Genomic DNA, 15,555 nt, shown 5'->3' with positions numbered 1-15,555 from the left:
GTATGTTGCTGAGTTTATTTTATAACGAGCAATATTCTAATGTAGAATGAAGTCAGACAGGGAAAGACAAGGATATCATGTACTGACATTGAGTGACGGACCTGTCAGTCTAGGTCTCATTCTCTTGTGCAAATTCTGATTTGATACTTTTTCGCTATGTCTCGTGAAACTCTTGTGGTTTTATTTCTCAAATCAATGGTACCTTTGGCAACAGGAACATTCCCTGTAAATTTTTTAGCACACAGTTGCTGAAGACAAACATTTAACTTAGCCTGGTTGTAAGTCGTTAGAGACATGGACAGTGCAACAGGTACCAGAGCTCCACAAAGACATTTTAGAGGTTAATAATAGTTAAATATTTGTTAAAAACTAAATCAGTATTTGCCAAACTGAAGGCAGATTACCTCTTAAGAACCCGCATTGGCGGTTAGCCACCAAGACTAGCCACTGGGACAAAACACAAGCAGTCTATCGGACAAACTAGCTTAGCTGCTACTTCCGCTATCTCACTGGAAGTTGCGCACATAATCTTTTCTACTGTAGTGCCCTCAGGAATAAGGTGGATTCATAGTAAATCCCAAGGAGAGCAACAAAATGCAGTCTGAGGTAAAATAGGAGTAGTGTAGTGAGTGTAGTTAAGCTCACAAAGTATATCCTTGGGATGTGTGCAGTTCGTTTACCAGTCAATTAAACGTTGCTGTCCTTGCGAGTTGGCACCAGAAATACTGGTTGGTTAAACTTATCAATAAGACACCCAGAGGACAATTGGAGAAGTTTGGAGAGCATGTGAGACTAACTAACATCTCTGATCTTAGTCCAATCAGATACTTATATTTAGAGTCAGTTGATTAAATGTGACTGAATTACTGAAGCCACAGCTGTAGCCTACTGAATCTGACACACCTTATTTTCAAGAGCTACCTGATCTATATACTGATGGTCCTGATTCAAAACCATTAAGCTTGTAAGTTTAGATTACTGATCTGACATACATGAAAGAGTAACTGGAGATTGCAACTCCTGAAATTGGGGTGACATGATAGTTTGGAGAGAAGACATGTCCATTTAGGTTTGTACTGTAACAGAATGGGGGATCTTCCCTCACACAATCCTGTGGCACAGTGATCAGGCACAGTGATTAGCTGCACAGAGTGGGTTTTAGTTTGGCCTGCCATCGAGTTACTCACACAATTAACGTAAGTTAGCGACAGATATGACCTGCTGCTGGGGATGTCTGTAATTTAAAACAGTGAAATTGACTGATAACAGTGGCTAAAAAAGAGAAGCTGCTACCTGAATGTTCAGTACACTGCTCTGTGCTAATGACAGAAAGAAGAGATAGAAGATTCTTTAGGGTCTGAGTTAAGTGAATCTTTGTATTTTTGTAACCTCTGTCTGAACTTAGAGTCATTCACCAGTGTGGACAGATAATTTTTCACATCACACACTATAATTTTCACGTGATATGAATCTGAATGCTCACACTGTAGAGCTTTGGTAAGGGAGGACAGCACTGCAACACCAGTTGGCTGAGGTAAACAAAACACAATACAGTGCAGTAAAAAAGGATTGGAATTTGATCGGATTTATTTTGGCCTATACTGATCCTTGAAAATATGTCTGGATCAGGGATATCTCTAAATCTAGGCAGTCATCATCCAATCTGATGTGCCTCAAGATTGATATTGTACAGCCTGACATGGATTACAACAAAGATTTTATAATGTATATATTACATTTGTCAGGGATTATGTGAAAACAAAACAAAAACATTAATCACACACAAGGAGTGGATATGTTTTGTACCACATTTAGCAACTAGCTAATTTCCATTTGCAGTCCCTGGGGACTTTTTTTTTTTTAAGATATTTTTTGGGGCATTTTTGCCTTTAATGGACAGGACAGGTAAGTGTGAAGGGGGGAGAGAGAGAGATGGGGGATGACATGCAGCAAAGGGCCACAGGCTGGATTCGAACCCGGGCCGCTGCGGCAACAGCCTTGTACATGGGGTGCCTGCTCTACCCACAGAGAGACCGTTTACACGTGGCCGGCTATTTTCATAAACGGACATTTCACCGTCTCCATTTTCGAAAAGATCTTCTTTTACACTTGCCCGTGTATATATACACAAGAGCATGCCAAACCTGTAGGTGGCAGTGTAACGAGAAGCTCAAGCCTTCCATGTATCCATTGTCACCATAGCAACATAGGTCACACTTTTGACACAGGCACAAGTTCCGGCGCATACTGTGACGTCGGCTGTCTATAACTCCGTTTATCTCCGTTTATCTCAGTTTACATGCAAACGCGCAACCGGAGTTTTCCAAAATCTCCACTCTGGCCGGAGTTTTTAGAAAGACTCGTTTTCAGAGGAGAAATCTCCATTTGCGTGTAAACGAAGGGCACAAACGAAGGAAGATGTCTCCGTTTATCAAAATCACCGTGTATGTGTAAACGGCCTCTGAGTCACCGGCGCCCCGCTAGGGACCTTTTTAAAATATAAGATAAGAACAAACACCTGCATGAAGGCAAATATTTACAATAACAAGCAAAGCCTGTGTTTAAATCTTGATTGGCGCAAAAACTGTTTCTGTAAGACAGCCTCCCCTCTCTCTCCCTCTCTCTTTCTCTCTCGCTCTCTCTCGCTCTCTTTCTCTGTCTATGAGTTTTCCAGAGCACATAGATTATAAAATGGGGCATGTATGAGCCAAGCTCTATTTTTGTATCAGGATCAGCCATTTCCTGTTGTCACCTACAGGTGGTGAGGCTCTGAGATTTATGTGTAAGTCAGGGCAGCAGTGGACTTTGTCTGCCCTACAATCTGACCACTATATGTGTTTGCACATGAGTGACACATTCAAAGGGAAAATGACGAGTTATTCACAGGAAAACAACATAATTACCACCATTAAGCAGCAGTGTATGCCAGAGGATAAGGAAATAGCTGGAAGGAAGTGACTTGTCACTCTGTCAGTCACCACGGCTCCTCTGAGAGTGACAGTGATGAACTTATTTATCGTAAATGAAAACATTCCTCGTCTGTGTCACGCACTCTCTCTCCACGCTTTTAAATGTAAAAGCAAGTATGAACATGCTGTCAGAGCACACAGATATGTATGAAGGGCCATATCATGCCACCTGCACTCTCGCCTACACCGGCAAATTAGCACATCAGATACACTATAGAGAACAATATGCGGTCATAAAATCAAACATGATATTACACAGGAGGACAGCTGTTCTGTTGTGAAGCACCTATGCAAACTCATTCATGTAAGCGTGTGTCTGTGTGTGTATTTGTGTGTGTGTGTGTGTGTGTGTGTGTGTGTGTGTGTGTGTGTGTGCGCGCGTGTTTGAGAGGAAATTCTCTGAAAGAGGTCAGTGTGGGATGCAGTACAGCTATTGACTACTGCTGAGGAAATCCCTTCTTCTCTCTGTTCACACAGGCAAGGCACCAAAGTCTAATAATGCATGATAATCAGAGCTTAGTAAGAAGAACCAGCACACAGATGACCACTTAAGAGAAACAGCATATTTATAGAGTGTTGTGAAATGATAGTTGTATTCTGTGATCTCACTATATTTATGCCTGCATATTATTGTGCTTTAGCAGTATGCTCCTGTAAAATTACTACATTTAACTGTAACCTCACAATAAAAGGCCCATTACATTACTGTGATATAACAGTGCGTTCCTGTGAATTACTGAATTTAACTGTAACATCACATTTTTGTATATTTGATTACTGTGATTTAGCAATATGCTCCTGTAGAATTACTGTATTTCACTGTAATCTCACAATTTAACTCATGAATTATTGTGATTTAGCAGAATGCCTTTGTAAAATAACCATATTTAACTGTGTAACCTCAAAATTAAAGCCCATTACATTACTGATAACAGTACGTTCTTGTAAATGACTGAATTTAACTGTAACTTCACAGTTTATGCACATTTATCGCCATGATTTTCACAATTAAATTCTGAATTTGGTGAAATACCGTAGTAAAAGCCTGTGAGGTATATAGTATACTATATGTACTGGTTGTGTGTGTGTGTGTGTGAGGGGTCAAACTTATCAGCAAACACACACACTGCATTCACTGCATACTTGATACATGTAAATTGCGTATGCAACCATCACAGTGTACTTGCTTCGCGTGCACTGTGTGTGCATTCACCGTGTACTTGTTACATGTGCAATGTGCGTGCAATGCCTGCACACGCCTAGACGTGTGGTTATTAGACGTGTGTGCATAGACACGTCATGTAATCACAGGGGTCAAAAGTGTCAGCTGTTGAAGCAACAACGCGTCGTGTTACGGAGGTGTGACACGTAGCATTGCTATGCTAACTAGCTTGCTATGCTAATCGGACGTGCGTGCGTAGACACGTCATGTAATCAGGGGGGTCAAAAGTGTCGGCTGTTGAAGCAACAACACGTCGTGTTACGGACGTGTGACACGTAGCATCGCTATGCTAACTCTGCTAATCAGACGTGTGTGCGTAGACACGTCATGAAATCACAGGGGTCAAAAGTGTCAGCTGTTGAAGCAACAACGCGTCGTGTTACGGAGGTGTGACACGTAGCATCGCTATGCTAACTAGCTTGCTATGCTAATCGGACGTGCGTGCGTAGACACGTCATGTAATCAGGGGGGTCAAAAGTGTCGGCTGTTGAAGCAACAACACGTGTTACGGATGTGTGACATGTAGCATCACTATGCTAACTCTGCTAATCAGACGTGTGTGCGTAGACACGTCATGAAATCACAGGGGTCAAAAGTGTCAGCTGTTGAAGCAATATCGCGTCATGTTACGGAGGTGTGACACGTAGCATCGCTATGCTAACTAGCTTGCTAATCAGACGTGCGGCGCGTGACACGCCATGTACTCAGGGGGGTCAAAAGTGTCAGCTGTTGAAGCAACAACGCGTCGTGTTACGGACGTGTGACACGTAGCATCGCTATGCTAACTCTGCTAATCAGACGTGCGTGCGTAGACACGTCATGTATCACAGGGGTCAAAAGTGTCAACTCTTGAAGCAACAACACGTCGTGTTACGGATGTGTGACACGTAGCATCGCTATGCTAACTCTGCTAATCCGACGTGTGTGCGTAAACACGCAGGTGTAGTGTATGTGTAGCGTTTATAACGCGCTGTGCACGCGTACTGATAAGACGTGTGAGCGCGTCGTTTGAGTGGAGCGCACAACGTCTGCGCGTCATGTAGCGGACGTGTGTGTAACACTCATGTCTCCATAGTAACCCTATGTAAAATGTAGGTGTGTGCTCACGTAGTTTGATTAGATCTGATGTGTCCTAAGTAGGCACAAGTGACGCGTTGTAGTGTGGTTGGGTGAAACGTTTGAGCCCTCATAGTGTGTGTGTGTGTGTGTGTCTGTCTGTATGTCTGTCTGTGTCTGGGTATGTGTGTGCCTGTGGGTGGTTGAGTGTGCTTGTTTGTGTTTGCAAAGGGACAACCAAGCAAGGACACAATGGAAATGAGTGTGAAAAAATGTACACATTCCCATTATCATGCTGTAGGTAAACTGCAGGTTGGGATATTAACATATACTGCTTTCTGAACCTGGTCATTGTTTTTTTGATAGCAACAGGTGTATAACTATATTGGTTTTGTGCTGTTATCTTATACATAGTGGGGTAGTGGTAGCTGGTGAGGTGGGTGTACTACTAGGTTGATGGGTAGGGTATGAAGGAGGAAGTGGATATGCTCTTCTTTACATTTCTGTGGCTTTTTGGTTGATAGATGGGTTTACTGAAAGTGTCCAGAAAAAGAGGTGGATATACCCTCCACCATTCTTGACACTGAATGTAGAGTCTGTATATAGAGGCTAACCCTCCACTACACCACTGACTGGATAGATAGCAATAGCAGTCAGTAAATAGCCAAAATTTCCCATAAACACTGTATTGTGTACCATGTAGCTATGGTTAAGGAACACTGATAGGCAATGTTAAGAGTGCTGTCCAGGGTGCTGACCAGACCACACATTCCTAAAATGATACTAACGCTGTGCGGGGTGCTGATCAAACTACCCAACTTGAAAGCTCCACTAGCTGCCAAGATCGGCTTGAGTGTTTCCTTTTTAAAATGTTTAATGTTTTGCATGATCTGAAGTGTTTTGACCATATTATCAAGCTAGAGCAATGTTACAAGCACTGTCCAAGGCACTGATTTGACAGCACACTGGGACAAGCACTATCCAGTGAGCACACCAGTGTTCTCACGAGGATTGCAGCTTGTCACTAAAAGCTGAATCTGACTGTCCACCAAGATAATGCCTGCTGCTGATATAGCAGCCTATCTCTTGATATTAAGTTCTATATTTTGTGTAGTAGTAAGTTTACCAAATAGATATATTTTCAATTTATTCTTAATGAAGTCATGGCTTAATGCAGCCATTGGTTTAAACCCCTCTGACACTTACTAAGGAAAGAATTGAAATGATTAAGGATAGACCGATACATCGGCCAGCCGATATATCGGGCAGATATTTGAGTTTTTTACTTGTATCGGCATCGGCCGATACGTGCTTGGGTTCGTGGATTTATTTTTCCCTGGCACTTTTTTTCATTTGAAAGTATGTGGTTAAGTTGAACAAAGCTGTTGAATCCTACTGTGTACAGTAGTTGTTGTTTTATTTATGCTTCAGCTTAAATATTGTTTATTTTATAAAGACATTGCTGGAAGATTTAAGAGCACTGAACTCTTTTTTTTATTTGAATGTATGATAATAATAATAATATTCTACCTGTTCTACCTCAACTTTCCATCTTGTTTTAGTATTTTTTACTGTTCAATAAATGTTTCTTATTTTAGCAGTATCGGCCCCAAATATCGGCTCAAGAAAATCGGCAGTCCATAATCGGTTATCGGCTAAGGGTGATGGAAAAAAATCAGTATCGGCATCGGCCCTAAAAAATCCATATCGGTCTATCCCTAGAAATGATACTTTAGAGCTAATAATGTGTTTTGCTGAATGGACAAAATTAGACACAAGAAATTGTTATACCAACACTCTATCATGGGTATTGCACTTTAAAGAGTTCCTCCTGCAACAGCTTCACATATTTATGTTTCCTGGTCACCTGTAACTGGTTTAATCTTACTGTAATGAATCAACCAGACAATTTTTGACCTGCAACCGATTGCATTTTAATCTTTGTCATCTCAGACAATCAGTGATTCAAAGTCTCATGCATTTCATGTATTAGTTGATTACTCACTGCATAGTTTGTTCACAGTCATTTTGTCAACATTTTTGTAAGTAGTCCGGCTTGATAAGCTTAAAAGCACCTGGGATGTTGGTAACATTTGGAATATATTTTAAAAGTGAGTGAAACTGGAAAAAATAGTGAAAGCGAAAAAGATTATGGAGATCTAAAAGGTCAAAAAAGACTGATTTAAACAACAAAACATCAACAGCGCAACATGCATGCTTGCCATGTTCCCACCTGTTCCCATCGGCAGTTCCTGCACTCAACAGACCCCTGGGCCCAGGGCCCAGTTGGTTCAGAAGTAATCTGATCGAATTTCAGTCTAATTGGATCAAAACTTAAAAATGGGTCGTTCCAAAGAAATAAAAGGATTCTAAAGGATTCTGAAACTGCTTTGAAAACAAAAAAACAAGCACGAAAGTAAAATGGATTAGCTGATCCTGAATCGCAAAACGTAGGAACAACTGTAGTTGTAGTTTTACATTTACTCTCAATTCCTCCCTCACTGTCTTTCCAAAGTATTCTTACAGGTTGTCACCCTATCTCGGGTTATTCATATTCCCTGTATACATAATGAATAGTAATCCGGTTGCTGACACACACACACACACACACACACTTGTACGTGTGTATGTACTAAGCTATTCCTGAAAGCAGCAATGCCACTCAACACTATCGTCCACACCAGTGTCAGCCTGTCACTGTCACTGCCACTGCATAGGATAGGGAAGCCTCTTTAATTGCCGAAAGACAAAACTGTGCTCCTTTATCGTTCCAGACCTGAGACGCTTTTGCTGCCGCCATTGTATTTCTGTCACTTGGCTGAAGCCCCACCTGCTCAAATAGTCAGCAGCAATCAATAACTGGGTTGAGGTGTATACATGCAACAGTATCCTAGTTTCTTGCGAAGTTATCAAGCTAGCATATTCAGGTTTCAGGGCTTATCTTAGTTTCTGAAAAGGAGATGTGGTGTTTACATGCTCAGATACATAAATGGGATACTCCAAAAACCAAACAGGTTATTCATGTCCATGTAAACACACCCAATGTCTTACCTTATTCTCTCAAACAATCATACACACTTATACACATTAGCATAGTGAAAGTTTTGACAGTAAACATGATAGTCTGTAGTTTTTGAATGTAAACTGTAACTTTGTAGCAGATATTTTATACCACTAACACTATTTTAGCTACTGCCAGTTAGCCTACTAGCTAACTACACTTAGCATTCTTATACATCTCCTAGTCGTTGATTTTGGTGCACAGCAGACTTCTAATCTGAGTCCAACTGAGGCTCAAACATCTATGACTGAATCTCTCCAGTCTCTAACGGTAACGCCAGCCATCTTAATGTGCACTACTCTTTCACTGGTCTTACATAGCCAGATCTGTCTCTGCACTATGCCAGCAAGCGGAAAGCGAAACCTACTGCAAGCAGTGGTGGTGGGCAGGATGGAGGCCAGATCCAGAACTTCTCAATGAGGGAGAAAGAGCTGATGTGCTTTCAGCTCCATTTTAGAGTTTCTATTTCTTTTTTTATATTGAAAAAATCATGTTTAACAAAATAATAATTAATTGATTAATATATTTACATACTTCTGGAGGGGGGCCCATGCAGAGCAGGACATGAAAGCTTATATCTCAATCTAAACATTTACAGTAAAAAGACAAAACCAGAGCAATTATAATTGGGGTGTCACAGCAACATATTTTTTATAATATAGTTGAGATATGTGATCGAATGAAAATTAGCTTTTTTATTGTACACATGACTGTGGGGCATACTTACCGAGGTATAGAGGTATCCTTCACTATTCATGGCAAGGTATAATCCTGTCTTTGCCCCCTGGATTGCCACAATCCGCAGTCCCACTGGAATTAAGTTGAACTGTGCTGAATTGGGGAATAAAGTAGGAAAGAAAGGGCACAACAAAGAGACAGAGGAAAAAAGAGGAAGTCAGGGTAGATTGTGAAATCAAGCTACAATACTGTGTAGCAACAGAATCTGCTTTTCTCTTTTCATTGTATTAGGCTGAGTGGCTGCAGTGTCACTGCTGCATGCTGTATCTCTCTCAAACCAAAATGCTTCTCAAAGTTTATGTTTCTAAATAACACTAAGTCACCTTCACTTTGCTTTACACTGCCTCTAAAGCTGGATGATAAAGGAGATGTTCTGCCACACCGAATGGAGCTTAGAGCAAAGACAGTGAAGTCTAGGAGAGATAGATACATTATCCAGGCTGGTTAAACTAAACCTGTTAACAAAAGAGTCAGCTCATCAAGATATAATGTAAGCTGTTGAATAAATACAGTTTACAGTTTTTAAAAACTGCCGTATTCAATCTGCAGTCTAAAAAAAGGGAACATGTCTCAGTCTAGAAGGTCAAATAGGCAAATACAAAGAAATGATACTTGGAAGAGAACACTCATAGTTTCTGATCTGAAAACCACAAGTAGATTGCTAAAGGTCAGGATGAACATTTGGCGGCAGACTGTCACTTAGAAGCACTTTAAACTCAGACAGCTGCTTTGCGTGGTTTGTGAACTTCAGACATTGTCACAAATCGAATCAAAATCAGTATCTGGGATTTGAAACACAATATAAATGGCTTGTAAGGACGAACACATATGCTAAGCATGTCTGCTTGTGAGCAGGGACACATTAAATGACCACAGTTTGGCAGTATGATGTGATGGGGCTTCCTATTAAAAGACAGACATGACCGTACAAATTGGAACAAATTTGACAGATGAGCTGACAGGATCCTAACTTCTGCCTCGACTCCTCAGCCACAGGGCCCATATAGCAAAGTGTGACACCTACTGTGGTTCTATTTAGCTCAGGGTGTAAAGTAGAGTATTAACTTTGCCAAAGCTTGAGATTTGCCTCCCACTAAGGGTATCAGCTGTTCCGTATTTCAGCTCTATGAAGGTGAAAAACTGCACGGGCCAGATGCATAAAACTGCGTACATACAATGACAGAAATGTGCATATGCATTTTTTTGTCAGATTTATAAAGCTACACGTACCCCAGGTTCTATTCAGCTCATAAATCTCAATCATTGTGAAGCAGGGCGCACATGCACAAGCCTCATTTCCAGTACCACAGTTCACCAAAATGGATGTAGAAACAACCTTAAACACCATTTGCATATTGATAGCTGTGCCTGCCTCACCACTCATTAGATCTGTCAATGAGAGATACGGCAGGGCAGAATTGCAATTTCACTGATCCTGTTGCATCGGCGAGGTCCTCCAATGTTCCCAGATCAGCTGTCATTATGCACAGCTGTGGATAGTTGTGGCATCCGCACCACTAATTCATCACGTTTCTGCAAACCATCACTGCGGTAAAGTCTCACTCATTATGATTATTAAACATCATAAGGATGATCAATGAAACATTCATAGCACTCACATTGAAACTGACTTAAAGAAGTGCAGCACAATTCAGGATCAAATGAAACGATCATTAACAGGGAGATTATGACTCCTATGTAAATAAGACGGATGGTAAATCATAAATAATTTAGAATGAGGTTCATAAATGCGCCTGTGATTGACACACAGAACGCTGTGAAGACTGATAAGTTAAAGTGGCAAAAAAGTCACTCAAGTCTGAAGAAGGTGTGAGGTACACACATTCTCACTGTACATAGTTGCTTTATAAATACCAGTTAATGTATAGAAAAAGGCATACACCTGTTTTTTGTGTATATGCATAGTTTACACATCTGGCCTCTGCATTTAGCACAGTATGGCTTCTACCCAGTTCTTCTAACTGGTCCTGGAGACTTGACTGTGACTGATTTGTTTGAAATTACACAACACGACTACAAGCAAAGACATGTAGGCTATCAACAGAAACACACACACTCACAAAATGAGCTGCTTTCATCCCTTGTGCTGTCCATGGTGCCATCAGGCTGCATCTGCAGGTAGTATCCATGTTGGCTGTATAGCCGAGTAACAATGCCTTTTAGCTGTGGCTCTGCAAGGGAACACAGAAAACAACATTGTATTAGTCAGGTGCTACTGCCAGAGGTCGAGGACAGACATGACATTCTCTGATTTACAAAACCTGGAAAAGGAAAGGGTTAGTCAAATATGTCTGTGCTTGAAGACACCAACCACAGAGGCTTAAGTTGACAAGCACACGTTAGCATGCTAACACACTAAACTAAGATGGTGACAATGTTAAACATTATACCTGCCTAACATCAGCATATTAAGATTGTCATTCTACCAAGTGCTGCCTTATAGAGTCGCTAACAGGGCTTTATATTCACATCATACCATCATGCAAAGTCAAAATGATCAATTACATACAAGACCTGGGAACTACAGTGTCAGTGTAAGGTGTGGTTATATTTAATATTCCTCTGCTCTTTTTTCAGTACAGAAATAACAAAAGCATTTAAAAAGTCAAAGTCACATGAAAGGCCTGTTAGGCGTCAGTGAGAGGTCTTAAGGGAGTTTTACTAAGAGGGAAGATGCCTGGCTGAACAGATGATGATTGATCCCTGTTATCTTTACCGTAGACCTATCCGACCTTCAAATACTTCACAATACTACAAGAAAAATAAAGAAGAATAAAGCTATGTTTTATGGAAAGGCTGATCTAGTTGTGCGTAGGCTCTATTCAAAGCTGTAGCATACACAAGTGGCCTACACCTTTTGTGAGCATTTCTACTCCTAACGGACTTTTACTTCATATAAAGCTGGAAACAACCACAACATTCAACAAGGTAAGGTTTCAAAATTTGACTCCATTCGACTTTGCTCTGCTCATATGAAGCGCAGATAAATTACACACAAGACTTAAAATGCTTCATTGTCTTTGTAATTTAATTGTTTCTTATCGGTGAAGTAAAAGTAAACAGAAGCTTCATTTCCACTGAGGGAAATGGTTTTCAGTTAAGGAAAATAAACAGAAGGTCTGCGTCACCAAGATGTGTAGATACATTTCTTGACAGGTGTAGGTCAGGCCACAGCGTATGCATTTATGCATAGTCTATGCCATAGGTACGATGTTGATTCAACACAGAAGTATAAACACAGTATTAGACGTTTTATTACAGTATTAGATTTCTCTGTAGAGCATGGAAATGTAAAAAAAAAAAAAAAAATCAGAACAAGTGTTCAGTTCAATTACAATTTCAATTTCTTAGTTTTTAGTGAATTGGCCAAGGTACATTTCTGGTCTAATTCACCTAACACTGGGGATGCATAACATTCTGTAGCAGCTAGTAATTCAGTGAATAAAATGCATCTATAACTTAAGCTCAAGCATCAGTCCGCTGGCTTGGTACTAGTGGTATTTTTAGCAAGAGGCTGGGGCCATCAGAGGATGAAGTCAAGTGAGAGAGTTAGTCTGTCTTCCGCTAAATAAAAGATATATAATCAAGGGGGCTGGGTGGTGGAGGAGAGGGTGGAGGGCGAATAGAGAGATTGAATGTTTCATGAGTGGAGTCCCTGCAGCCTACTTTGCGTTCATTTAAGAAACAGACAGAATCTTTGCAGCAGCTCTCAGACATCACTAGAACCCCCATCCCCCCCACCCCTCCCCTTCAATTACACGAGGCACTCTCTGCGTTATAGAAATCTAAGTTGTCTCCTGCGCTCAGGACCTCGCTGCCTCGGCCAGGAGGCTACTCCATCCTGCAGGTCCCCTGACTCTGTTTAAAGCTCAGTCATTTAGTCTCAACTGACCAGTCTCCTCCAATGCAGCTTTAATACGGGAGATGAAACATGGATGAAGGAGCAGTTCGTAACAGAGCCTCTGGAGGACTGAGGCACCTCTGGGAGTTCCCCCTCTGCTAAACTTCGCCCATGCCCTCACACACACTCCCCAGGGAGGGGCTTAGGGCACTGTGCAATCTGCCTGTCTTCTTCAGACTGGCACAGGGAGCAGGAGAGTGGCAGAGGATACAGGGATGAGATCTGTAGGACTATTTCCCAGAGGAAGTGTGCCAGGGTTGAGGCATCAGTGAAACTGTGACCTACTCCCATTGTTACATGCATGCATCTGCAGCAGTCCCCATCCTCTCTCTTTCAAAGCTGCTTGTCAAAACATTTCAGTATCTCTACTCCTGCACTTTCTTCTTCTTTCTCCCCTTTTTACATTCTGTGTCCTTTGAGTTATGTACGCTTTCATCCCACCTAATAACATCATACATCATCCAATCAGAGCAGGGACGCTGTTCATTACTTGTCCCCACAGATGCAAAACAGAGAGATGAGAGAGAGAGAGAAAGAAAGGGAGATGGGAGGATCAGGGAGGAGAGAAGTGAGCAGTGGGATGGCAGAGGAACAGAATGAATGAGATGACACTGTCATTTCAGTCATTTCATTAAGAGTGACGGCTGTATGTGAGCGAGAAAAAAACACACATTTAGGCACAACTTCAATAGACAGCTTGTGCAATATGGCTGCAATCAAAACTCCCATGCCTGGTGTCAGGGGCACTAAAACTAATGTTTCAGTTAGCAGAGCTGGCTCCAACTTTGGAATCCTCGTCCCAAAGCACAATAAATTCTGATCCAGTGTAATGAAAGCTCCCAGCAAAAACTATAACTGTTGTATTTTACTGCAGCTGCATGATAGATTCATAGATGATAACACAAAAACAGCTCCCGTGGACACTCACCACCTTATTACCATACAAATATTGCAACATTGGACTATTAGGCCCAAAGTCATATTTTAAAACTGTTGTGCTCTAGAAGACAATGTGCCTTTATTCTGTTATTGTAGGAATTTGAAACTAAAGGGAAAGCTATGAGAGTAGCTCAGTGGCCTATGGAGCCAAAAAAGCTCTATTTCCGCGGTATGAAATCATTGATCGGCACTACTTCCACATAGAGCAGGCATGCCAGACTTACAACCGCCAAGCCAGCCAATTTCTTATAGGCATCTCTTTCCTAATGTTTCCTAATGAAAGTCTACTGGAAATAGTCTTTTGGAACCCAATGGCATTACATGACCGACCCCAAAACTTGCAGTTGGCCACAATGAAAATTGTCTTAAAAGCCCGGCATACTTCCTGGGGGCCTGGTGGTGATGCCAGGATCTGGAGTGAGCTGTGGGCCCAGGAGAAGGAAGTTCTCTGTTTAGTATGCAGATTATAGGTATACTAATTTATTATATATTATACTCTACCTTCATATCAACATACACAGCTATATTTGCCCGTATAGAACCAATAGCACATTTACAAGTAATCTTTAGCTTTCTTTACTTTAATTTCTTAAAAAATGTACGAGAGAAGATTAATGATATCCCAACCATTCTACTGTGTCTGATTTAATAATAATAATAAAAAAAATCTTGGTTTTTGTTATAAGGGGCCAGGTCCACAGGATTATGATTTTATGTCAGAAATACCTGGAAGACCTATTAGTAGATACAGCAAACATACATCCACACTGTTAACAGTATAGTGTATGAGAGACCGAGAGCATGCAACTAAGAGTAGTAGTCGTAAACATACTACTACTTGCTCTGAGACAACAAGGGAGGCTGAGCTTCCCCTAAAATTTCATAGAAGAAATGGTCAAATATGCACTATTGAATTTACATTAAAATAAGAATTTACACTGCATTAAAGGTGCGCTAGGATGCGTTTAACATCATGACTATGATGTTCAAACATCAGCTGTTTATCACTAGTTTTCAAACGCAACCTCCCTGTCATACATTCTCGTGTCAGCACGGTGGACGCGGAGCCTCCAAGCATTCCTATGAGACAGGGCTGAGCAGGTTTTTTTTTCATGCAGCAAAGCGAGATGGTCATTGGATAAATGCGACAAAATTGTCACTTCCAGGGAGACTCAGCTTCCCTGGGACCTAATGGAGCGGTAGGCGGGAGAGGACGCTCGGTGTATGCATGATGATTGGAGGAACTGTCTAAAAGGCTGAACCCCTTTGTGATTGACAGCGCTTTGGAAATACACACCAGCACCGGCGAGTGGAGTCTTCTGACAGAGTGCCGTCTGGAGTTCCTTATTTCCATAAGAGATATAGCTCATTTTCACCATTTGTACAGTACAGTTCAGGTGTTTAAACCCCTCTGAAAATATTTGAGGTGTGTTTTGCTGTGGTTCTATGGCATGAGTGTGGTTGAAAAATGGCTTCAATTAAATGTTCCTTTTATAAGTTACTGCCTCGCTACAATATGACAAATTTTATGATGTAAACTTAAAGTGAGCTTCCCCTGTTTGAAAGACCAGCAGCCGCCACTGGCACTACTGTTAGTAAGCAAGTATTTTACAGTGTCAACCAGTAACAGTGTTAGAGGCAAGTTTAC

At 41.2% G+C, this 15,555-nt stretch overlaps 1 protein-coding gene across 1 annotated transcript in view; it reads right to left on the bottom strand.

The window, feature by feature from the left end:
* fgf11b (fibroblast growth factor 11b) overlaps positions 1 to 15,555 on the bottom strand; it is a 48,205-nt gene that overhangs the window by 11,567 nt on the left and 21,083 nt on the right. The window contains exons 2-3 of the mRNA XM_049592914.1: positions 11,128 to 11,238; positions 9,036 to 9,139 (exon numbers count right to left, since the gene is read on the bottom strand). Coding sequence (XP_049448871.1) covers positions 9,036 to 9,139; positions 11,128 to 11,238 — 215 coding nt within the window. The remainder of the gene's footprint in view (positions 1 to 9,035; positions 9,140 to 11,127; positions 11,239 to 15,555) is intronic.

The sequence above is a fragment of the Epinephelus fuscoguttatus genome, linkage group LG12 (assembly GCF_011397635.1).
Source record: "Epinephelus fuscoguttatus linkage group LG12, E.fuscoguttatus.final_Chr_v1".
Classification (NCBI taxonomy): Eukaryota; Metazoa; Chordata; class Actinopteri; order Perciformes; family Serranidae; genus Epinephelus; species Epinephelus fuscoguttatus.
This window is presented reverse-complemented; position numbering and strand designations above follow the sequence as displayed.